Genomic DNA, 26,688 nt, shown 5'->3' on the forward strand with positions numbered 1-26,688 from the left:
CAATAATTATACAAAAAAATGCACATGAATGCATACGGGCGCTGTACTGGTAATACAAATTCAGATGTGGTCAATATTGTTGTTTCTGTCACAATCCAGTTGTTGTTGGAGTTGCAATACTAGTGAGGACAACACAAGAATACAATTAAAAATCCCTTTATAAAGAGGACAATAAGAGATTAAAAAAAGGTGTCTGCACAACAACTGCATCTGCAGAGCATTCACTCAGTTTATGTCAACAATGGAACCAAAACACACCAATGTAGCTGAAATTATCACCTCATCACAGTCTGGCAGCTAATAACATTGGAGGTTATATGTTTTAAGTGTAATGTACAGTCATATCGTACAAGACACAGTAATGACAATAACTATTCTCTTTATCTGTCCTTTAACCGTACATCACATCACCAATCCAGATCCATATCCTCCTACTCACTTTTTAAAAAGCAGTTAAAAAACATCTTATCCATTCATGAATCCTCATCTATTACACAAAATTACTTCTTGTATTTCTTTTTTGATCTTCAAATAACAATTTGTTCAATACTTTCAATTGTCTTTTGATATTAATATTTGTGAACTTTGTTTATATATTAGTTTTGCACTTATATCAAAGATTAATTGTGCATTTCTTCCTCATGATTTTATAAGTGTTTGTTTATTAGCCTTTATTTTAAATCGTTTGTGTTTATTGAAAGGGGTGGAGCTCTTGTTTGTGTCCTTTGGGCTTCGTTCCCTCTTTGCACCTTAAATGTTTGGTTTTTTTTGTTTTCTTTTTTCCTTTGTCAGCACATGCAGTCAAAGGTCAACACTACAGCAATGCATGTTTTGTTATTGCAATTAAATAAATGAATTTATTTCATTGCATAAAAAATAATAATAATGTTGTTTTTAATGAGTGCTAAATAAATAAATGAGAATGAAATGACGTGTTAATAGTGGACATGAAAGTGATGCATAGTGTAAATCTTACTGTTACTGTGCACTTCTCTCAATTCCTTTGAATTGGAATATATAAAAAAAAAAGAAAAGCTACCTTGCTTAACACGGTTCACTAACATCGTACGACTGAAGTCTGAAATATAACCTGAGCTAGAGATGAACTTAACAGACTATGTAAAAGTGAAATGCACATTATTTCCTGTCAGGATTACCAGACGTTGAGCGTAACAAGGTATTGCTGTTTTTGTGTTTGACACTTTGTATAACACAAGCTACACTTTTTGAGTCATATGTTGCACTATAGGGTAATGTCTGCTTAAGGACTGAACAGCTGTTACAAAGACAGACTTTTCTGTTTCATGTCAGAGCCTTTATCTGCTGTGCAGCTTTTCTCCTTTTGTAGCAAACAATCCAACACAAAGCATTTTGATGTGAAGAACATGCTTAGGGAAGATAATTAGACAATGACAGCCATCTCCCACAGGAAAATATGAAGTAGTTACCTGAGAGCCCAAAATGCCAGAATTGACGAGTAAAAAGTAGAGTAATTAGGTGGAGAAATTGCAGCTATCAGTAGAACTAAAAACGCTCTCGTTGAAGCATCTGTGACGCAGACCTTGTTTCTTTTCATGGACTGTGCTGTTCTGTTTGTCGCCGGTAAACCTGAGTGTAAAAAAGCTCCAATCAAAATGAAATCTGGGTGGAATTATAGTTTCAGCTGGAGGAGAACGATGGTATAGTTCTACTTTTTTTATTACATGGGTTAAATATAACTAGCATTTATAGATCACTTTTAAAATACTTGACATTGTTGAATAATTTTGGCTGGGATGGGCGGGGACAAGTGTGTGTCTACATGTGAACAAATCCAATTTGTTACGTTTCCTACTTAAATGTTCTATGTCATGCTATTTTTTTTTAAATCTCCATTTTATCTCCAAGAACGCCAAAAACATAGTATTTGAGGTTTATTTTCCCAAACTTGCCTGTTTTCCAGAGTTTTAGCCTCTGAAAAGTCACTTTCTGAGCAACTCTAAACAAACAGGCTGATTTGCAGCCTACTTATGCATATTCATGAGTGGGCGTGTCTATAGACGGGACACTGACTTCCTCCTCCCTACACGGTGACATGGGGCCAGAGGACGGCCCGCCCTCCTCCCACCCACTCCGTAGCCAAGCTCATGCTGCTTTATAAACAAGAGACAGAGCATGGGGGCGGGGCGTTCACCGGTACATACATAGACTGTAGAAAATACATACATAGCACTGCGCGAAGGACGCTGAAATGCTCATCTTCATAAGCGTGTCTTTTTACATGTCAATCATGGCAGAGAGCTTCCTGGAGGCGTGGCTTCTCCAGCTCAGTGCTGCGTCAAATTCGTCATCAAATAGGAGCGAGGTGTTTGGGCTCACCCTGCAGTAAGAAAGGAGTAAATCACCCTCTAACTAACGATTGAGGGAATCAATGAAAAAAACACTTTAGGCATGTGTATGAAGCCCTAACAGCACTTTTATTATGTTTAAAGCACAGAAAAGTTGATTTAGCTTAACATGGGCCATTTAATGAAAACAACAAAAAAAAACACAACCATCACTTCTATGGAACAACAACTTTACTTTCCCCATAAATCAGAGCTGTATGTTAATCGCGGAGGCATTTTGTGTCAATCGCCGCAAAACTTCTGCCTAAAAGTGGTTTTTATTGTGTTTTCTTCCCCGCACACTCACCTGCTCTATAACCCTGTAATAAGCCATGTAGTCCGTCCCCATCATGGGTCTGTCAATTTCTCTGTTGCCCCCTTACTGGATCATGTGATTCCTAAGTGTTTTCTAATCAATATACCAACATATAATTTAAGTATTTTCTCTGTTTAATTTGGCTTTTCGGGAGTTTTCCTGACTTAACGTCTCCGTTATATGAACCGCAGCCTCTCAGAGAACTCACACAATTTGGGTTAATGCAGACAAGGCATTGTGTGTTCTGATTCAGTGCAAAGACTTGATTCTTTAACCTGGGTCTTTATGAAGTGATCAGCTGTGTTTGGTGCTTCTGTGGATTTGAACTGCGAGTTCATGATCTGAGATTAAAAACAAACAAACTGCACACCATCCCACTTTCGCAGAGATTTGGTTCTACCATGATGAAATGGAAAGGCTGCATTTTTACTCTGTATATTTTTACAAACTTTATTTTCAAAATATTTTTGATTGATAGTATTTACATTTGTAAAATACATTTCAGTCTAACAGTTTTTAAGTGTCTCTGTGTCAATAATATTATTGTATTTTAATATTATACAAATATTTAATAATTGTAATAATTTAAATAATAAAATCAGATTACTTACAGATATAACCCCCAACAGAGTAGAACGCAAAGAGCTGTCTGAGGAAGAATTAGCTCACAACCCTAAAAAGGTTGGGTCACCCTGCCCTTAATATTGTGATGATCTGTAATACACTACATCTAATATTGGGGCTGTATGGTGTATAATATTTGGATGGAGAACATGTATTACAGTTAAACATCTGGATGAGTGAAAACTTCCTTCAACTAAACCATGACAAGATGGTGATTGTCTTCAGTAACAAAGAAAAGAGGACTGCTATCAGCAAGCATCTTGAGTCTCGATCTTTAAAAGCTAAAGACCAAGTCAAAAACCTTGGTGTTCTGATTGACTCAGATCTGACATTCAGCAGTCAGATCAAATCTATCACAAAAACAGCTTCTACCACCTAAAGAACATCTCCAGAGTGAAAGGTTTAATGACTCAGAAAGATCAGGAGAAACTGGTCCATGCTTTTATCTCCAGCAGACTGGACTATTGTAATGGTCTTCTGACAGGAATCCCCCAAAAGAGCATCAAACAGCTACAGCTGGTTCAGAACGCTGCAGCTCGGGTCTTAACCAGAACAAAGAGGTCAGAGCACATTACTCCAGTTTTAAAGTCTTTACACTGGCTCCCAGTCAGCCTCAGAATAGACTTTAAGTTCTGCTGCTGGTGTATAAATCTGTGAATGGGTTTGGCCCAGAATACATCAGTGAGATGTTAGTCAGGTATGAACCCAGCAGGTCTCTCAGATCTATGGACACAGGTCAGATAGTGGAGCCCAGAGCTCACAATAAACATGGTGAGGCTGCTTTTAGTTGTTATGCTGCAAAGAAGTGGAACAAACTGCCAGCAGAGCAGAAGTCAGCATCCAATGTGAACATTTTTAAATCAAAGTTAAAGGCACTTTTTTTCTCTACTGCGTATGATTGACAGGGAGATTTTTGGTCATGTTGTTGATGATGTAATGTATTTGTTGATGATTTTGTTTTCATGATGATTTTAAATGTTTTTACCAACTTTAATGTTCTTATTGATTTTAAGCTGTTGAATGTTTTCTGTTGCACTTTTTGATCTTGTAAAGCACATTGAGTTGCCTTGTGTATAAAATGCACTATACAAATACATTTCCCTTGCCTTAAAGCTAGGGTAGGTGATTTTCTTCAGATACACTTTTTAAGTTTTTGGTTGAAATTGTCTTCATGTCCTGACAGAGAATAAGAACTTAAGTGCTCTGAAAAAGGAACGAAGAAAATATGTCAACTGTAGCAGCTGTACACCAGTAATAACTTTGTCCAATGGAAAAAAAAGAAACGTTTTTTTTTTTTAACCAATCACGTCTCCCTGTCTCCCTGCTCGTTCTCAACACCTTGCGTGCAAGAGCCCACGCTTAAAGCGCGTCTTATAACAGAGTTTTTAGTCACATTTTATGACATATATAATGAGAAAGTTTAGCATTTACTTACTGCTGAATGAGACATGAGACGACAAAGTTCCAACACAATACAAACAATGAGTTTAGATGCAGCCCTGCTCGTGCACGTGAGTGAAGGACGGAGCACAGAGGGGAGGGGGGAGGAGGATGAAGGCGGAGCCAACCGGAAAGCTACATTCAAAATCATGCTCACTTTCGAAAAACCCCTACCCTACCTTTAACACAGCGGAGATCCATTTACAATCAGATCTCTAGTCTATTGTTCTCCTACTATACGATTGTCTCTGCGATCACTGAAAGCCACCCTTAGAGCTACACACTTGCAACACAAGACAAATGACCACAGCTCTGTTAATACATGGAGCAAACTTGTAAAGGCTCTAAGGTGGAAATCAGCTGCCTGACTCAGATGAATGACAAAATGTTCTCAACTTCATGAATACATGAATAAATAAACAAGACAAGAATCTATGCTCAGTGAATGTATGAATCCAAGCCATTTCTCTATCCCACTCTCTCACAGTTCATTCTTTAATTTTTTTTCTCTCCCTTTATAATCTTTAGTCCTCCATCTTTCCTTCAGTCTTTTGCTTTCATGAATTAATGAAAAACCTCGGAATCTAAGAACTGTCTTTATCCATCTTGCTTTCACTTTTCCTGCGTTCATTCATAAATTAGTAATCAGAAAATGTCAGGAAAATAATCTGACTGTATGAGCTGCACTTTCTCTCCTTCCTCTCAAGTGGCTTCTGTTCTTTGGAGATTGCATTTTCTCTTGTTTCCCTTCTTCCGTCATTATGTTTCTCTGTTTTCTCCTCAGTCCTTTCTTTGATTGTTTCTCACCCTCTCTGTTTTCTCTGCCATCTCTATGGTTCACCCACTTTGTCATTTGTAATTAATCAGCACTAATAATAATTGCAGCTTGGCTTCAATCTAATTCCACAAGCTCATTATGAAACCAAGAGTTCTGTGGACATTGGTTCCCAAAACGCAAAAAACACAACTGACACTCACAGAAATGCTGTTAAGGACCAACTTCTGTCTGTGTATAGAAGCTTGTGTGTGTGTGTGTGTGTGTGTGTCTGTGTGTGTGTGGGTGATGATTCATGGGTGCACACAACAGCCACTTATCAGCCTGAGGGAAGACAATGGCATCGTGAGAGCTCATCAGTCATATTTAGTTTGCCCTGCACACGCGTACATCCCCGCTCACACACACAAATACACATTACCAAAATAAAAAAAGAACACAACAAAGTATTTACTATTCGCTGTCATCTGCTCATTAAAAAAAGTGCACCTGGTGGGACTCCGGTTGAGATGGTAGAAGATGTGACCACGCCTGTTCCCGCAGAGGTGAGCGCAGCCACCTGTAGGGTGTACAGGGTGGTGGAGGTGAGCCCGGTCAGCTGGTACTGCAAGGTGGAGTTGGACAGGGCGTGTTCCACTCGACTTGACTTTACGCCAGGCACTTCCCACCACAGCATGTAGCCTGCAGGGTGTAGAGCGCACGTTGGGTTAAAAAAAAGGTACATGCAGTAGCGGGAGGTTATGTACACACACAGAAACACACTTGAACGTGCACACACCAGGGTTGGGGTCAATTATATTGTAATCGCGTAATTGATAATTACAATTATGACGTAATTATAATTGAAATCGTTTTTGAAAAAATATGTTGCTGTTGTAATGTAATTGAATTGTAATTGAGTTCAGATAATTTACTTTGTAATTGTAATTGGCATGGAAACTCTAAAAACTGTCACTTACAATCTAATTAAACACAAAACTGGGGAACCATGTTATAGTTCTGTGGCTTACACATGGCTTACGCAGTTAACAATTAGTGATTAGTAAAATGCGTTTCATATAAAGTTTATCTGTTAGTTCTCTTGAGGATCATTTTATTATTTAAAAAAAATAAATCTAGGAGTAATATTAATACCAATATTTTACAGGTAACGTGCCCCTTTCATAAAACGACCGATCAGCAGATGCTGACTCGCCGTTTTATTCCTAAAACCCACATGACAGGCAGCAATAGCTGCCAGATAAACTTTCACCGTGGAGGAAGCCCTCTGTTTGTCAATCAGCTCCTGCAAAAATGACAAGATCACTCCCACAAAGCACTGAAAGGGGATGTGTCCCGCCTGGTGACACCAATCCTCAAACACCCTCCACTTGCAGTCATACAGAGAGCTGGTAGAGGAAGCCCGAGCGCTCTGTATCGTGGAGATCACACGCTGTGAGAAACCCACGGCCAACAGATTGCACCACTCAGAATCCAAGCCCATAGCGCCAAGCACTCTGGGTTAGGACTGGAAGATCGTGCCCACCCTCCTGTGACAGTAAGTCCCTCCAGAGCGGGATACGCCAGGGAGGAGCGCACAGCAGCCGGTAAATCTCTGCCAGCCAGTGCATGGCAGGCCAACGCAGAGCCACCAGGATCAGACTGTGCTCATGCTCCCTCACCATGGCGAGGGTGGGGGGTATCAGGGCCAGTGGGGAAAATGCATAAAGCAGCATGTGCGGCAAAACGTGGGCTAACGTGTCACCCCTAGGGGAGCCCCCAGATTGCGGAGGGAGAAGAACAGCGCACACTGCATGTTTTCATCTGCGGCAAACAGATCTACCCCGGCCCGTGCGTAACGGGCCCAAATCTGTTCCACAACCTCCGGGTGAATCCGCCACTCCCCGTAATACATTGCACCCCTTGACAAAAGGTCTGCACCTGAATTCAGGACCACCGAAATGTGAGCTGCCATGAGCGAGAGGAGGCGACCGCAACTCCACAGGATCAGCCTGCGAGCCAGCAGGTGCAGCTGGGAGCGTAACCCGCCCTGAGAGTTGACATACGCTACGATGGTGGTATTGTCCGTCCTCACTAGAACATGGTGACCCATGAGGAACGAAAAGAAATGCCTCACCGCTGAGAGTTCCAAGTAATCGATGTGGAATGTGCAGACCCACATTTCAGTATCCTCTCATCGATCGCCCCTCGTGCACCTTGCCCCACCCCGTCAGGCTGGCATCCATGTGACTACCTTCCTGGACATGACGATGCCCATTGGCACCCCTCGAGTCAGGACAAATGGGGCGTGCCAGTGGCACAGGGTCCCGGCACACTCCTTTGTGACCAACACTCTCCGTGCGCCATGACGCACCGGGTCTAGCCCACACGCGGCTGCTCACAGCTGGAACTTCTGCATGTAAAGGCACAAGGATGGCTGATGCCATAAGCCCGAGCAGCCGAAGACACATCCGGAATTGGACGAGTCTTCCCAATTGGAAAAGCGCAAGACACGCTGCGAAGGTTTCCACCCGTGCTGCCAAAAGGCGTGCCGCGAATGAGACTGAACATAGGGATAGACCCATAAAGACCTAGGTGATGTAACAAGTTATGCGTGTGCACCCTGGCCTTCATCTCCGAAGAAAACGAGAGGATTTCATTCTGTAAAACACAGGCTGATTCTCCCTGGGCAGGGTTGTGTGGGCGTAGACAGTTTAGAGTTCTTAAACTGCGCGCCCCGAGGAACCGGAAATGCTATGCTGCAAGCAGGCGGAGACAGGACAGAGGGCTTCCTGGGAAGGCGGAGAGGAGGCTAGGGCGTCGCCGAAGATACCTTCTGGGATGACAAGCATGTCCAGGATGTCGCCTTTCTCTGCCTCAGAAAGGCTCGCCAGGTCGAGCCAGCGGTCTTGCTCCTGGGAGACCATGGACCCCATCGCTCTCCCTGTGGCCTGGAGACACAAGTCGGTGACCATAGACATCTCCTACCAGCAGGTTGGGTCCGGAGTCCACCCAAAGTCATCACACAGCTCAGTCCGGTATGCTGTGAGCAGTAATAAGATGTTTAGAGCTCTGGACGAGAGCGCCAAAGCCTTGTAGGGATGCTCTGACAGGGCTGATTGCACGTGGTCGGACTTCCCAGGCAGGCTTGGTTTCCAGAAACGACAAAAATGACAGAAACGACAAGGGCCCGGGCGAGCAGGTGTGCAGAAACCAGCGGCTGTTCTGGAGGCATGCAAAACAGGCCCAGGCCCTCCATGTCCTCGCAGTTTAGAAAAGAAGCGCGCGGTACCACGCCCCTGTTGGTGAACTGCCGGTCCTTCCAGGAGTGTGCCACCTCATCCAGTAGCTCCAAGAATACGGGGAGTAGCTGTTTTGTCAAACCCTTGTTTGCGGGGTGTCGCTTCCCCTCATACTGAGACCTGGTCACCTCAGCCACAACGGCGGGCCACAGGATGGATAGGTGGGCGGCAGAGCGCCTACAGACATCCATCATCTCCGAGCTGGGGAGAAGAGAAGCTGGTGTGCTTCCCTTCACTCCCTCCCAAAACTCTTTCTGCAGAGGCAAGCCCTCGATCCTTCAACCCCTCTGGTGTGTGGGGCATTGCCCTCCATTCTTCCTCCCTGTGCTGGGGTGCAGGCTGTAAGGAAAAGCTAGCTAGCGCTAACATGTGGTTACAAGCCACTAAGCTAGTGGAGGACCGACAATCAGTGCCTGGTAACCGCGTGGGGTGACGAGAGCGCTGTCTTTACTGAGCAGCCGACTTGGGTGTCGGGTCCGGTGCTCAAGTCGCAGGTGAGCTTCCTGATGAGAAGAGGTTTTTGAATGCCAATGTATTCTCCGCCCACTCTACTTATAGTAGGTGGGACTACCTGTCGTGGATGAATACATTTCACCAGCCCATCAGGTTGGCTTCATGAGAAAGGGTTTCAGTGGAGGTGTATATCCTATCGTGAGACATTGAAACAAATGTTATGAAAGAAAACCCTTTCTGTGCTTTTGAATCTTTGCAGCTGTACGTCACACTCCAACACACTGAAAGGACTGTGATTGAGCCCACTTGTGTGTTATAAGCCCTGCAGAGAGTGAGTGGCCCCTCATCTGTCTCCTTGTTCACCAGGTGCTGAATGAGAAACCAATAAATGAAAGAAGGAGGCGACCTTGACTGACTACCTGTTTCCTCACTCTTCTCAGTGTGATTGGTCCTGTGCTGCTGCTATAGGGACTGTGAGGTGTTGGTGATCGATAAATGTTGGGCATGAGGCAGGGAGAACAACACACACACACATCTACACACACCACCACACACACGCACGCACACACACACTCACGCAACCCGGAGTAATCGCTTGATTCACTGCTCCACTGTTTGGCAGAGCCATGAGGAGCTCAGGCAAAATGAAATGAGGAAAAGAAAGTGCCTTGAGCTCTCTGATGCGCCACACAAACAACACTCTGGGTGTGGGAAGGCGTGGAATGAGGGCATGTTCGACATAATGTGAGAAGACAAGCTACAGAGGGAAGGGATTAGCAGATGATGCATCAGTTGTACATGAAGTGTCAGAAACAAGGGGGTGTCTCGAGAAGGCAAACAGGGAAGTACGAGGCAAAGAGGAGAAAACCAGTGGGAGATTTTGTTCTTCCAGTTTCATCTAACTTTGTCACTTCTCACACTGTGCTCGTTCACCTGCGAATCACGTTTTATTGAAGAATTGCTAATGTTTTCTCACTCAAACCTAATATACCTAATTTTACCTTGTCTAAACACCACCAATAAACATTAAATTAATGTAATGAGGAATAGTTGTGTGAATATAAACTGATATTGACTCTTTTATTTGATTGGCATTAAGGTCCTCTTATCGCACTAACTTCTGAGATTTAATAAGCGTGTGCCGGACTACGAAGAGTCTTATGTGGCTAAATCACCATGGTAACTTAGACTGAACACCTAACCTGGTTGGGAACAGGTCTTGTTCTGGATAAGATCTGATCAAGTGCTAAAGTCCCGCCTCCTGACCAATCAGTTCTTTTGGAAAATGACCCGACTAATCGTGTGAACACGTCTCTGTGTAAATCTGATGTGACAGCTGACAGGAGAGAGAATATTTAAACATTGATGCAATCCTTTCATTTATCGATGACATCGTTTAGGAAATATAGAGATTTATATCTGATAAACTGATAAAGTAAAATAAGTCAGCTGATAAAGCCTGCGTGCATCGGGTGATTTCAGACCAATAAATAAATTAATTAATTAATGTATTCTGTGGTGATCCAAAGAGCCTCAGTCCTTTAAGATAATATAAAATGTAAATATATTCCACCTTCATCATCAGAACCACAGACAAGGTAAAAGTGAAAGTGATCAGATTGTCTGTTTATTCTCTGTTTATAATCTCACAAATTTTAACATTAACACTCATCAATTCCTGCATTACTTACTTGCTGATTTTACTACAGCATCATTGTTGTTTTTGGTCTGAATTATGAATTTAAATTCTTCATATTTTTAAAGAATTATTCCTCAATTGCTCTAGAGTTTCTCTGTGATTGTGATTGATCTGACGCTGTAATCTCCTCTTCTGTCACAAGAGCGCGCACGTAGCCAGGCTGAAATCAACTCGCTTAAATCGAGATTCGTAGGACAACGTCTGTCTGACTGAGAATGTTTGGTTACGTTGAGCCTGCTCACGGAGATAAATCCAGGATATAATTATCTAGCTTCGTAGTATAGGCCCTTTATGTCAGCTGTGTTTGTGTTTGTCATATCACTGTCACTGTGAATTGTCATATTGTTGTGGAGCTATGTATGTTTTGCCTTATATATTCTGTATTTGCACCATGGATGATCGATGGAAATTAGCATTTAGCTAAATCTGATGTATTTACAACTTCAGCTGTACATTAATACACACTGTCCCACTCAAACAAACAAACAAACAAACAAACAAACAAACAAACAAACAGTAGTATTTGTCAAAGCTCGAACCAGTGATGATGCCATTCTTGTCTTCAGGCTCCGTCCAGCTAACTCGAAGGGACGTGTCCAAGATTTCAGTGAAACTCAAGTGAGCAACAGGTCCGGGTGCTGCATAAACAAAACACACACGCACACACACGCACACACACACACGCACACACACACACACACACACACACACACACACACACACACACACACACACACACACACACACACACACACACACACACACACACGTTGAATGTTAGTCATGTTTCGATTTCTCCATCAGCAAAAAGCAAATAAAAAGTAGAGATAATAATAAATCCTCCCAGCAGATAAACACACACATATCTGGTGTTTTTCCATCCTGTTATCTTTGGCTCTTCATCTTCACATGCCACCTCCTAATCACATCTGCATTGACCAGAAAGCACTCAGGTACAAGCTGGCCTGTTGTTTCTCATTTCATCTGTGGGCTCTCTAACCCCTCTCCCTGCAGAGCGATTAAGCTGTTCATCTGAGACATTCAATAACACTCACACACACACACACACACACACACACACACACACACACACACACACACACACACACACACACACACACACACACACACACACACACACACACACGCATGCATGCAAAAAGCTATCATCAAGTAAGAATTACACCCACCGTTAACCCTACAAAATGCTCTGCAACCAATCAATATCTGTCTCCTGCTGCGCGTGTGCATTTGTTTGGGGTGAGTGTTGCTCTGTTGTGGCGTGTAGATATACACATGGCACCTTCCCCCCTCCTCTCAATAATTGTTAGTTGATAATAATTGCCGTTCTGTCTGCATATGGGCTATTGTGTTTATTAGACGGTGCGACTGTTTGCATGTTGGCTTGTATGGGGAGTGGCAGCTATTATGTTCATCCACGCAGCAGTTGGCTGTGAATAGCAGTACGCTTGAAAACATTTGAATCGATTCCTTTTCAAAAGACACAGAAGAGAAACTAAAAGAAGGAAGCAGTGGGAAAATTGTGACTAAAATTGAAAGGAGGTGAAATGCAAGTAAGATTGTAAATGATGGAGTGTGTGCTGAACACGGTCGACATTAACTGAGTGTCTGTGGAATAGAATGGCTGGATTGTTTTTTTAACACAGTTGGCAAAGTTTCATCTGTGTGTGTGTCAGGGTTGGGTCAATTATAAATGTCGCGTATTTGATGATTAATTACAAATATGGTGTATTTATAATTGTATTTGTAATTGGAATATTTTTGCTGTTATATTTGTAATTGAATTGTAATTAAGTTCAGATAATTGACTTTGTAATTGTAATGGAAATTCTATGGAAACTATCAATTACAATTTATTTAAACGCAAACCAGGGGAACCTTGTTAGAGTTCCATGAATCACACATGCGTAGTTAACAATGATTAAAATACTAGTATGTTTCATGTCAAGTTTTCCCACTACCTGTCAGTTCATTTTAGCATTAAAAAAAAAAAAAAAAAAAAAAAAAATATATATATATATATATATATAAAACTCCATAATGGCAGAAAAAAGGCTCAGACGCCAACATTAAAACCAATATTTTCATTGATTAAGAAGCCTAACAAGGTAACCAAGAGATGAAAAACAAACTCTATCATAAATAATATTTTTTTATGTATTTTAAAGCTGATTTAAGACGTGGGTCTAAACCAACAAGTTATCATCAGAGATGCTAACAAAAGCTAACACAAGAGAAATTAAAAATGGTTACATTTTCTGGAGTTATTTATTTCAGGCTCGGTGATTGGGATTAATTGTGATTAGAAGTGTGACAATATCTCGATACGGCGATATATCACGATATTTTTTTGCATGATCGATTGTCGATATGTCTCAGTATACATTTTTAAAATATTTTTCAAAATTTTTTAAATTTTATTTTTTCATTTATTTATTTTTTCAAAACCTTTTCTGCTTTTTCACTAAAATGTGCAGGTACGTCTTCACAAAAAAGTTGTCACTGTTGAAGGAACCAATATATTGTTTACTGTAATATTGCACTATAATGATGTCACTGGCAAGAAAGACCCTATTTTTTCTTTACAGAGATCACTATTAGAGACACTTATTCATTTACATTGGTATGTTGACACTTATTTACAGAAATTTTGCACTGTTCATAGGACACTTTTTCAAATTATTGTCTTTCAGAGATAAAAAATAAAAATTTCATTTTTTCACTCAATCTTTTTTTCTTTTCTTGTTATATCCTATATTATCGTAGATTGATTTCTGACCAATACATCGATAATCGCAGTATTGTCACATCGTGAGACAATAAGCTTTGTATCCCTTAACATATCGTATCGTGAGGTACCCGGAGGTTCCCACCCCTAATTGTGACTGACCAAATAAAAGGTTTTTGTTCATTTATATATTGCCACTCTAAATTTAATTGATGAAATTTGTGTTGCAGATATAAAATAGTATAACATAATAATATGTCATGTACATTCATGTAAATGTGCAGTATGCAGCAGTGACGTGCCGTCAGGGTAGGCAAGGTAGGCAGTGCCTACCCAAGGCTGAATTGATATTTTGATTATTTTTTTTAATTATAATATAATTATAAATTATTTATTTTTCCATTTCCAATAGCCTACAGTACCTATTAGTTTGAAAGTGTCAGCATTTTGTGCATTTCATAGCCCAAATTACTAAACAGTGCTATTTCCTGGAACAGCTGCACAGTCTTTTTTTGTTTTTTCACTCCGCTGTAAGGCAGAGGGAGGCCACGCCCCCTCCCAAAGGCATGCTGCTCCTTTGCCTCCGTTCTCATTGCGTGTTTTTACGTGTTTGCGCATGCACAGTCAGGTCCCCAAGATGACAACCACTTACGTCCAAAGGCAGCATCGAGAGCGCAATGCTAAATGCTATACCTAAGTTCACAGTACATTAGTGAATAGATGCCACGTGACCGCTGCTGTTACGTTCTCTAGCTGTGGAATTTTATATTTTGATAAGTGATGACTTTGTTGGAAATTGCTTTATACAAATAAAATTGATTTTAATTGAAGTAACACTTGCCAGCAGAAACATATGAAATTGTCATTGGTGGTCTCGATTTGCAACGTGTCCACCCAACCCTAGTGGTCATGACACGTCACTGCATACAGTGACGTGCCATGATCCACATGAACAAGCATTTAGCCATCTAACAAAATCAACATCATAAACACCATTAAAGGACCATAAACAATTATTTAATATAGCCTCCATACTCTCCCAACAAGATATATCTCATGACACGGCAGCACATCCATTGTTTGTGTTGGAAACACAGAAACATGGAGAAAATGACAACAACAACAACTCAGAACAGCCTCAGTGAGGAGCATCCACAAAGTCAATCCTTCCTTTTGTTCCATTCACTGTGAAAAGTATGAAACATTTTCTGACCTTACCTTTGCTGAAGGTCTGGTAACTCAGGTGTTGGTCTCCCATCTTTTAAAAGCTGTCGTTTTTCCTCAAAAAAAAGTTTCTCTATCATCTCTAGCGCTGTCATCCTCCCTGTAGTGTTATCTTGCCCACTAGCTAGAGAACGTAGCAGCAGCGGTCACGTGGCATCTATTCACTAATGTACTGTGAACTTAGGTATAGCATTTAGCATAGCGCGGTTACATCCAAAGGCAGCTCTCTACGCTGCCTTTGGACGTAAATGGTCGTCATCTCGGGGACCTGACTGCGCATGCGCAGATACGTAAAAACACGCAATGAGAACGGAGGCAGAGGAGCAACGTGCCTTTGGGAGGGGGCGTGGCCTCCCTCTGCCTTACAGCGAAGTGAAAAAAAAAAAGACTGTGCAGCTGTTCCAGGAAATAGCGTTGATTAGTAATTTGGGCTATGAAACGCACAAAATGCGAACACTTTCAAACTTATAGGTACTGTAGGCTATTGGAAATGGAAAAATAAATAATTTATAATTATATTATTATATCAATTCACCCTTGGGTAGGCACTGCCTACCTTGCCTACCCTGACGGCACGTCACTGGCAGTATGTATGTGTGTGTAAGTATGTATATATGTTTGATGTGCATGTATAAACAGTATATATACAACTTGTGCAGAATATATAATGAATGTATATTGTGAAAATAGTAATAAAAGTAATTTTTTGTGTGTGTGATATGATGTAGAGAACCTTGTATACAGTATGTATACCCTTTGCTTCAACCTACACCCTTCCGGCTGAAGAATTAGACATTTGAGTGTCAACAGTTTGTTCTGGTTTGTTTTTCTGACGACTGCCAAAATTAAATTCAAATTCAAATTCAAGCTTCAGTAATTGAGAACATAATTGTAATTGTGATTGTAACCCAACCCTGGTGTGTGTGTCACTCACTGTCCTGGTGTGTCTGCAGCAGGGTGGGCGAGCTGCGAGGCCCGTCTCCAGGTGTGGTGAAGCAGAGGGCGGAGCCAAAGTACCAGGTGAATTTATTGAGGCCGCTGACTAATCCAGTGTGTTGTGAACCAGGGTAATCGGGAGTGATGGTTACCGTGGTGATATCGTCTGGAGTCTGCTCTGGCCAGACCAGCAGCTGTGGTGAATGAGAAAGAGGGTCATCGGTGACATTACTCGAATAGGAAAAAATCCTAGATGAATCCCCTGAGTCGTCCCTTTGCCTAAAGCCATCTCACATTTTTTTTAAACTCACTGCATATTTTGGTTGTTATTCTGTTTTTGAGTTATTGCTTTGACGGCAGCTTCAGGCTACTGAATCCACTCTTAATATTCATCATGTTTTATGAAACAAAACATTTCTGTACCACTATGGAGAATATGTTGAATACATTATAAACCAATAATATCCCTGTCAGTTAAGTTATCAAGACTGCAAACTGTTATTTACAACTTTGTGAACAGGAAATAAACAATGTTCATCTCCTTCCTGAGAAAGCTTTTGCAAATACGTAATCATTTATGTATTTGTTTAATAATTCCTTCTCTTAGGCTGCTGTCACATTCTGTGGACAAAAACAGGTTTTGATGAGGATTCTGACAATGCAATGTTAATGTCTCTATTGTTTGACTTGATTGATGTTCACAATCACAGGTTTGGTTTGTCTTATTGCGTTGGCCTCAAAAAAAAAACAGTAAAAAACCTAAATATTCACAATCAGATTAGCCACAGGCAACACTATCATGTCATACCCATATTTAGAGTTTGTGATGAAAAAAAAGGGCAACAATGTGAACTTTGAGGCAACTTCTAATCAGTTCCCTATAAATGGCCTATTAGTATAGATGCATTTACATAAGTTTGTTAAAACCACGTTGCCAATGGGAGAGCAAAGTCAAGTTTGCTTTAGTGCGTGTACATGGATAAGTGTGACCTGTGCACGCAGTGTTTTTCACACTGAGCGTGCTGTGTTTACAGAGAACTCAAAGCTCTAGTGTGTTCCGCTTTCATTGCTTCTACTTTGATAATTGGGCTTGTTTCAGTAAGCTGCCTTCGTTAATGTTAGATTATATGACCCACATTGCTGTATTATGTTTCCCCACTGCTATGAATCACATTGGGTGTATTGAATGGAAATATTTCAGGCGTCTCCGACATGTTTGTGTCCCCTAAAACAGAAGCCATGGCACAGGCTATACAGTAAATCAGTGCTAACCAACAAACTGTGACTCTTGAGGTGGTGTGTGGAGTTTGCAGGTTATATTCTCTATATAACATCCAAAGCCCAAAAGCATGCATGTTGCTGGTTGTGTTTCAGCTAATTTTGCAGATTTATTTTAGTAATCATCTATTCAACAAACTATTGTGGAAATAATAATATTGAGCATCTTCTAAAAGGAGCCACTTTTTTTCTCAAAAGCTCTTTAAAAAGGAGCTTTCGAGTCCCTAGAGAGATGAAATAACTGCAATCACTAACAAGTCATCATTCCAACAAACATCCAATAGCTTCAGGGCAGGAAGTGTCACAACACCCTCCAAAATATATATATAAAAAAAGACCATCACATTATTCAAAATACTCAATATCATTCAACAAAAGCACATATGTCATGGAGTTTCAGTATTTTCTTGGAAGTTTACATAAAGATCATTAGAATTCATTCAGGAATAAAACAGCAACAAGGAAGAAAAGCTATGCCATCTTGGCCCTTTTGCAAAAATAACAAAAGAATATCAGGAATAACCAAAAGAAAAAAATCTAAACCTGAATGATGGAATATATTATATTTAGATCCACCTAAAGTTAAAATAAACTAAAAAAAATCCATGACGCAAACAACTACAAAGAAAACAGTGGGTGTGGGATTTTTCAAGGTTTTCCCATTATCCCGAACAGCTCAGTGGCTAAATGGCACAGACAGATAAGCTGAGATGATACGGCACCACAGCGCACAAAAAACAGGCTGTTTTTCACAAAGACTCTGAGGGCATAACACAGGTTTTATCCTGTAAATGGATGCATTACAGCTTGTTCAGTCTTAGTGATCAAAAACACTTCCATCTACACGTAGCTGAGTATCATATAGCTTTTAACAAAAAATGAATAAAATAATCCACATTTTGTTATTTACACCATATATCTACCCTTCTTTGTGTACCACTTCATGTAACATTAGCCAAATGGTTGACTAGCGCCTTGCATGGCAGTCCTGTCCCACTGGTGTGTGAATGTGAGAGTGATTGGGTGAATGAGCTGATATGTAAAGCGCTTTGAGACTACTTCAGTGTGGTGATAAAGCGCTATATAAATCAAGTCCATTTACCATTTACCATTTACCAAAATGCATCTATATACATTATATATAGAATATACACTGTAAGCACTTACTCAGTCTCTGATTTACTGCTGTATGTGAACACTGACTGTGTTGTAAATATCATACTAACGTACTACTCATACCAAGTCTGACGTCAAAATTAGTACGTTGGGCGTTCTCGTTAAATAGTATGAAAAGATGGAGTATGCAAGAAATACCCAGATGTATACTATAGCGGGACATTTCTTAAGTATGCACAGTGGGCACACTAGTCATACTCAACCGTCCCATGATGCATTGTGAGCGGAATGGAAAATCGTTTTTGTACCGGTGTTACGGTCTGAGTTTACCTCGTACTGAGATCGATTATGAGCATTCCCACAACCGGAAAATCAATTTTTGCTAGTTCCGCTGTGAGTTTTGCTACGTCCGCCATGCTGAGATTGAAAATTCGATTTCAGAGCTAATGTTCAAAGCTAATGTTATTTGACGAGTGCCAAATGGCTCCTTTTCTTGGGGAAAAATAGGAATAGGAATAGTTTATTCTCCAAAAAAACATGATTATAATAAAACTCAATACAAAAAGGAATCATTTATTTTCCAAAAAAACATGATCATAATATAAATTGCAATAAATAACAGTTAACCTTATGTAACTTTACAATAATAAGCTGTTGTCTTCATATAAATCTGATCCTGACAATCATATTTTGTTTTATCATTTATCAATTTTTTATTGATGGTTGACTGATGTGATGATTTAAGCATTTTTTAGAATCATTACAACAATCTCTGTGCATGGCTAATCCAGCACGGGTACATCTCAGTATGTAGCAGTCACGTCCTGAGATTGTAAAATTATCTCAGTATGGGGGTAAACTCAGACCGTGACACCGGCTTAAAGCTAAAAGTCAAACATCCCCCTTTCAAAACAAAAGCATCTCTTCTTATCTTCTATTGTTAGTTTTTTTTTAACGCTTTTGTAAACAAGGCTATTGTTTTGAAGTTAACCGGACGTTTGGTCAGTAGCAAGTTTTATGGATCAAATGATCACATGTTGATATTCTAATTGGTCACTTTCTCACTTAAAATGTTTTCAAACTTTCAAAGGTTGCAAATCAACAGAGATATTTAGCCTCAGTGAGCTTCAGGTTTGTGTCATTTTAGGTTCAAAATGCATCTTGGGAAACTTTAAAGTATACTTCAGTGGGAACGGTCATCGTCCTATTCCTCCTCACCATACTTATAGTAGACAGTAGACAGTATATACAGTATACTCATTGAGTTTGTAGTGTGTAGTACAGAATGTGCAATTTTGAACACCACCACTGTCATGGTGGGTGGACAGATAGGACTTCCCTATGACCAATTCTTCTAGCCTGTGACTTTTGCTGGAGTTTATTCTGCTTGCATGTGACAGTGTTCCTTAGTTGTGTGAGAATTACTGCCATGCCATCTGGCTTAACTGCTGTAGTATTGACACAAACTGGCATTGAAACGTGGATAGCATCCATATCGTTATAATTTAAATATACAAGTTAAACTTTTTTCCCGCAAAAAAAACAAAAAAACTCATCAAGACCCCAAACACAGTCCAGGTCATGACAGAGGTTTGATTGTAGTGCATTGCAAGTAACAGTCCATGAGGAAAATAGTGAAACTAGACAATGGTGAGATTAGAATAGTTTTTGTTGTCACTGTACATCGTAGTAATAAGCAGTACATGGATTAATAAAAATAGTGGTTTTACCTTAAAGTTACTTCAAAGTTCCACATTTACTGCAATGCTAATGCCGCCCAGAGTCATGAACTACCATTGCTAAAGGCCAACCGCATTTTCCATCAAACATTATCAATTCAAATCTAAATGTGATATAAAAGTAGGCGAAATGGATGTTTAATACACCTTGTCAAGCCTGTATGACCGCTCCTGTTCCAGAAAGGTAAAATAAATTTTCTTAATGTGTGTTTTTATCAGTCCACAAAAATTTTGGACCACCTAAACCTTTGTGATGCGTTGATTCATGTAAAGGACATTATCATGTAAAGCAAAGCAATCACTAGTGATAATATTGAAAATCTGGTTGCACTTTTTGGTTGAGTCTCTGTTTGATTGTTGATCTTAATTATTTACAGTACTGTCTATACTTAGCTATTTATGGAGATGGGGGTGTTGTGAATGAGATGAGGCTTTGCTTCATATCCTTCATTAATTAATATCATTATCTGCTGCTATTCTCATGAGGAGCGGCAGACTGCGTGTGGACGTGAAGTGTTGAGGCTTGTTAGATAGACAAAACACCAGAGAACAACATTAAAAAGATGGAAAGCCATTTAATATTTATCAACCAACAAAGACACAAATATTCACATTCGGAAGCAGATTCGCTCACACAGAACCAGAGACGCACAGGGTGACTGTGACGCTTTTCTTTGTCATGTTAATCAGCACCTCAAGGGACGACTGCCAATAGCAAGTGAGAAATAAATCATATAGAAGAAGTCGTATGTATAGATCGCTCACGCTGTTCAATTTTTTTCTTCTCACTTCGCTCCCAGTTATCTGCTTTCTTTCTTTCATTCTCTTTCATATAATCAGCAGTATGCTCAATGTTTTCTTGGCATCTGGACAAACGTCCCGGGGTAATATCCTGCTTTTCCAGCATTCAGGCTTTTTCTTCCTGGAGCTGGCCCCACATTTAGCTTGGCAAAGGTTAAGAGAGATTAAAGAAAAGGATATGTATCTTGGGACATGGTACAGTGCAGAAAATTACGAGATGTTAAATGGGTTTTGCTATATTAGCACGCATACTCACAACAGCTCTGCAATTTAACAGTCTTTTTGTGTTTATAAATAGATTATATGAAAATAAATGATTTTTGATCTAGCTAAAACTGTAGACTAAAGATGTAGAATCTCTATCATAGAGAGGCTCGTTACTAACCATCATAAATGCCCTTTAGATGAGTTTTAAAGGTGTAAAACACAACTTTTGTCACTAATCTGTGTCAGAAATGTCTTTTTATCCTTCAAATACACATAATATCTCTTTAGCTGTGGGCATTTTGGAGCTTTCAGCCAATTAGCATTCAAATATAATGTTGTTGTCATGTCAGACTAATTGTTTGAAATTCTTTGGTGAAATAAAATTTGAATTTGAAGTTTTAGCTTTTCATTTCATGTCATGGTCTCCCAGTTCCTTGGACATCATGACGTTATTCCTAAGAAGAGCAGAAACATTACAGTTGATGGATTTTGACATTGCACTTAGCAGGAAATGATGAACTGGACTTTGAAAATGCCGATCAGTGCAGCATTTGATGCCACTATCAGAACTCTTACTACAGCTAAACAAGAAGGACACCTTAATTCGGGGAAGTCTACGCTGCCATCAAAACCACTGAATGCCTTTCACCTCATAAACAATTTGGAGTTATGTGAATAATGCAATTCCCTGAGTGATCACTCCGTCACAGTTTGTCAAACATGTCGACCTCCACAAGCGTGCATTTAAAGTGCTTTTTAGTCTCCCTTTAAAGTGTGAGGAAGCAGAGGGGGAAGAAACAGCAGGGTTGTAGGACTCCAGGACCAAGATTGAACACCCCTGCTTGGAAATGGTTGGAAAACAAGTTTTCAACTTATATTGTGATCTCCATCTATTGAGTATATTTAAAGGTCCAGTATTATGCTCTATTTGTTCTTAGAATCCCAAAAAAACATAGTATTTGAGGTTTATTTTCCCAAACTCGCCTGTTTTCCAGAAAAAAAAGTCACTTTCATGATGCTTCTAAACACAGGCTGTTTTAGTGCCTTCATGCATATGCATGAGTGGGTGTGTCGCAGACTTCATGCTACAGCTGATCACCATAGCAATTGTGTTTCGCTATCCACACACTCTTGTCAGATCATGTCAAAGGCGATACGAGGAACAAGGAAAACTACCAAAAATGGAAGTGATTGTGAAGGCTCACACTACACTTCGGATTATCTATATACTGAACGTAAAGATATTATCTGCGGATAAAGGGACTTGTGGCTAATAAAGCAGGCTTTCAATTGTAGGCTCACTGGTTCTAATCTCACCTGGTCCATCACTGTGGGATGTTGATCAGTCTCTTGTATTAACCCTAACTGCTCCCTGGGTGCTACACCATGGCTGCCCACTGCTCCTCAGGGAGGGGTTAAATGCAGAGAACACATTTTGTATGTAGCTTTACATATATGACAATAAAGTATAATGTATATTCTATAATAAACCGTTTGTTTTACCTGTGAGGTAGGTTGAGAGGGAGGAGCTTACATTTTTATAGGGTAGGAGGAGACAGGATTGTAAGGAGGAGGAGTTTCCACCTAATGATGTAATATTGGGGTAAAAATTGAACTCGCCCTTTTGGAGCTGACTTTTTACAAAATGTGAATTAACAAGGGAGGGAGGAAACATAACTTTTTCAACTTTGGCCCTTTGAATGAGACTAAAGGGATGTATATCACTATAGCAAACCATTATAAAGTAGTTTTTTTCACAATACTGCCCCTTTAATGATTGAACAATTGGAATTGATAACTTTGGTAACACTTATCACTTAAACTATTTTAATTATGACTTCACCTACGCAGTACTTTGTGTAGCACATGTGTAGTCATAGCACTTTAGACTGATCTTCACATTCACCCATTCAGACACTGATGGCGACTATGCTGCCATGCAAGGCACTAGCCCTCAATTAGTGTCTTGCTCAAGGTCACAGTCATAGCCTAGGATTGAACTGCAAACCTTCTGGTCAGAAGGCAAACCACTCTACCACCTGAGCCTCTGCCTCCCTTACATAATAATAATATCAAATAGAAATACCACAACAGAATACAAGGATCTTAATTTCACTTTTCAAAGATAGTAACAGAAGGGAAGTTAGTTATTGTTTGATCACAATCAGAGAGTCAGCACCTAAAGAAACTCACCTTGTATCCCTGATTGATGCCGTTGATAAACTGCTGAGGCGGAGGCTTCCACGTAAAGCGAATGGTCGTTGAGTTCAAAGCTACAACTTCCACTTTCTGCGGAGGGGCTGTAGGAACTGAACACACAGACACACACAAACACACAAAAAGGACCTGGTTCAGTGACACACTGTCATCTGTACAAATGTTCATTTACGAGCCGTGACTTTTTCTACAAGCAGAGGGTGATAAATCTCACTAAAAAGCAGCGCTCAATGTTTTATGTGGCGATTGGGATCATATTTTTTAATTGAATTTTTTTCTGCTAAACATGCAAAAGCTAAATGCCAAGCTCTGCTGCAGAATGACCTAATTTTTTAGAGGGGGGGAGGAGGGAAAAAAATCAGATCTAATCTCCTTTGCATTTATGCATTTTTCAAAACAGCTCCTTAGAAACGTCTAAATGAGATTGGGATGCTGATACACCAGCGGCTGATTTCGAATGATTTTACTGGTATTGATGGTTCAACTCTCGAGAAACATAAATCTCTCAATGCCAAGCAGGCTTCTCTTTAAACTTTATTACTCAAATGTTGAAACCGCTCAGTGCAGCATGATTCATTGACTTAAATACACTGCGTCTGATAAGGGAATTCATCTAAATTAATATTTCACCACACAAAAGGCACTCCTACTGTTCAGTGTTTCATTAGAAACACTATTGAGTGCTGCAGTGATGTTGAATGTTTGAGGCCAACCATGACATCACCATGAAAAAGAAACAAACATCGCAGTTAATTAACTTTTATTCTTTACCTTTTAGGTTTAATGAGTTTGAAAATCTACACACTGACTTTAAATTACAGAGCTTTCCACTGTGTAACAAAAAAACAAATCTAATGTTATTCTAACAGTAAAAACACAATAATAGAAAGATATTTCAAGGATATACTCTTTTAAAAATATTCATGAAAGCACTGCTCAATGTCCAAGTTATGAAGTTTGAAGCAAGAATAAACACACTGTAAATGTTTCAAAGCTATGATGCAATGACTCGTCAACCTCTCTTGACTCATTTAGCTATTTGTTAGCCGCCTTGCAACAACGGCCTATTTTTTAAGACATGCAGGATAAGTATTACAAGCAGCAATGGTGATGAAATGTTTTTACTGATCAAAACCTTGTCCACCCAAACTCTTTTTAATAAAACATCAAATACAGATGTTCATTTTGGGTGAATAGAAGCAGGGCGGATAATCTCTATTTTACATGCTCAGGTTTGAAGGATTCTTTTGCCACAGATATAGTAAAACAAGAGCATTAACACTCAAGAGACTATACAATTCTACCTTTTAATACAACTTCATAATGTAAGCCTCTGTTACAACCACCAAGAACATGAATAAATAATGTTCCTGTATTTGGTGTCAGGGCTTTTTTTTAAAAAGATTTTTTTTTTTAAATACTTATACTGACTGACTCGTTGCATAGTACACTACGGCAGTGAACTCTGTCTGGATGAGTACAACAGCAACATGATCTGTCACAAAACTGTTGAAAAACCACACGAATACCATGAAAACCGTAGTGTTTGCAATAAAAATATGACAGCTGTTCATTCAGATGGCCTGGATTACAGGAACTGGACTCAAATAAAAATTATTAAAAATTGGGTGTCTTCAAAAATATCAATTTAAAAAAAAAAAATCAATTTTAAATGAAGGCAGCATGATAATGTAGTGTCGTGCTCTCCTTTGTGTGTGGAGTGTGAATGTTTTTCCATTAATGCGTGCGTATTCTGGGTACTCTGATTTGATCCCACAATCCAAAACCATTTCAGGGTAATAAGTGGGTTAGAAGATCAATGAATGCTTTTAATTATCAGGAACTCCAATAGCATCCATCCATCTATTTTCCAACTCGCCTGCTACTTTTTCAAGGTCACAGGGGTCTTCTGGTGCTCATCCCAGCTGTCATTGGAAATTTGGTGAGCTGATAAACAAAGTCAAAAAGAACAAGTTTGACTTTGGATCTTTTCAGGAAGGTACTGTAGATAGAGTATCCACAAGAGGTTTTTGAGCAAGGATATGTCAAAAAGTTATAAACAGATTTAAATTAAATTTGGCAAACTTGGCAAAGGTTTGCGGTCTCTAAGTGCTCTTGTTTTTTATGTTTTAAGGTAATTTTTCTGTTCATTGTTGGAATCTAACAGGTTAATGTTGCTGAGCAAGTTGAAGACGGCAAGACTCACAATGCAAAGACTCTTTACACCTGACTCGTTCATTCATCAGCCTTTTCTGTCTGAGACAAATAAATATGATGTTTCCACTGAAGAATATTTTTTTTTGTTTAAAACATGAATGAATGTCTGCAGTGGATTAATATCCTAAAAAATTAATCGGAACGTCTCCGCGCCGAATAGCACGTACCACGTTCCAGAGTAAAAAAAGGTCTCAGAGAGGCTCTTGACATCCACTCATAGAATATCCATGTCAAATTACAGCCTGATTTAATGAGCATTAACGGAGGAGTAGTCATTTGAAAAATGGGGCCCCGGCGCCCCCGTGGCACATACGGAGTAATGGGCTCCATTCATATATTGGTATGTGTCAATGATTCGGTACCACCAACTGTCGCAATATTTGACTCACAAATAAAAAACAATACAACTTTAATGGAAATTGCCAAAAAAGGGGGGTGGGTCCCCGGGCCCCTAAACAAATTGTGCGAGGCATAATCGTAATCTACGTTGAATTACCAATGAAACAATATATCACACAACTATGTTCCCATAAATTTAAAAATTACCAGAAATGAGGGGTGGGCCCCCAGGCCTCATTTAAAAAAAAGGTCTCCGAGTGTCTCATCATATTTATTCATAGAGTATTCATACCAAACTGCATTCCGATCTAATGAGATCTAACGGAAGAGTAGATATTTGAAAAATGGGTCCCCCTGGCGCCCACGTGACACGTACGGGGTAATGGGTCCCAAATATATATTGGTATGTGCTAGTGTTGTGGTGGTCAAGACCGGTCTTGGTCTCGAGACCGGTCTCGAGACCAAATTTTAAAGGTCTTGGTCTTGTCTCGGACTCTGAAGCATTTTGACTCGGTCTTGTCTTGGACTCGGGCTGCCCGGACTCGGGATTTTCCGTCAAGACCGTTCGAGACCAGCACTAATTCCTGCTATTTTTAAACATTTTTATAATGTGATAATAACACGGAGAAGAACGGGATAAAACAATCCTTTATTCATTATTTAATCCACCCCGTATAATGACCACAACCTTCCTTATTGTGACTGAGTGACGTGTGTGACACATTCATACTGTGTGGCTCCGGTGTCAGTTTGGACCGCGGAGCGCAAGGGAGAAATGAACTAATCACCGGTAAAAATCCCAGTAAAACTCCTGAAAACAATCACCAGTAATAAATATTATCTCCCTGGTAAAGACAGTAGCTCTAATAACTGGTAAAATGATAAACTGATGATATTACAGCCTGTGAATG

The 26,688-nt window shown here is 39.9% G+C and overlaps 1 protein-coding gene across 4 annotated transcripts in view; it reads right to left on the minus strand.

Annotated features, from left to right (window-relative positions):
- The window catches only part of sdk1b (sidekick cell adhesion molecule 1b), a 410,315-nt gene that overhangs the window by 73,763 nt on the left and 309,864 nt on the right, over positions 1-26,688 (minus strand). For all 4 annotated transcript variants that reach the window (XM_028444442.1, XM_028444434.1, XM_028444426.1 and 1 more), the window contains 4 exons: positions 23,198-23,313; positions 15,862-16,057; positions 11,494-11,592; positions 6,011-6,202 (listed from right to left, as the gene is read on the minus strand). In XM_028444442.1, the coding sequence (XP_028300243.1) occupies positions 6,011-6,202; positions 11,494-11,592; positions 15,862-16,057; positions 23,198-23,313 (603 nt within the window). The remainder of the gene's footprint in view (positions 1-6,010; positions 6,203-11,493; positions 11,593-15,861; positions 16,058-23,197; positions 23,314-26,688) is intronic.

This window comes from Gouania willdenowi, chromosome 1 (genome assembly GCF_900634775.1).
Source record: "Gouania willdenowi chromosome 1, fGouWil2.1, whole genome shotgun sequence".
In the NCBI taxonomy this organism is placed as follows: Eukaryota; Metazoa; Chordata; class Actinopteri; order Blenniiformes; family Gobiesocidae; genus Gouania; species Gouania willdenowi.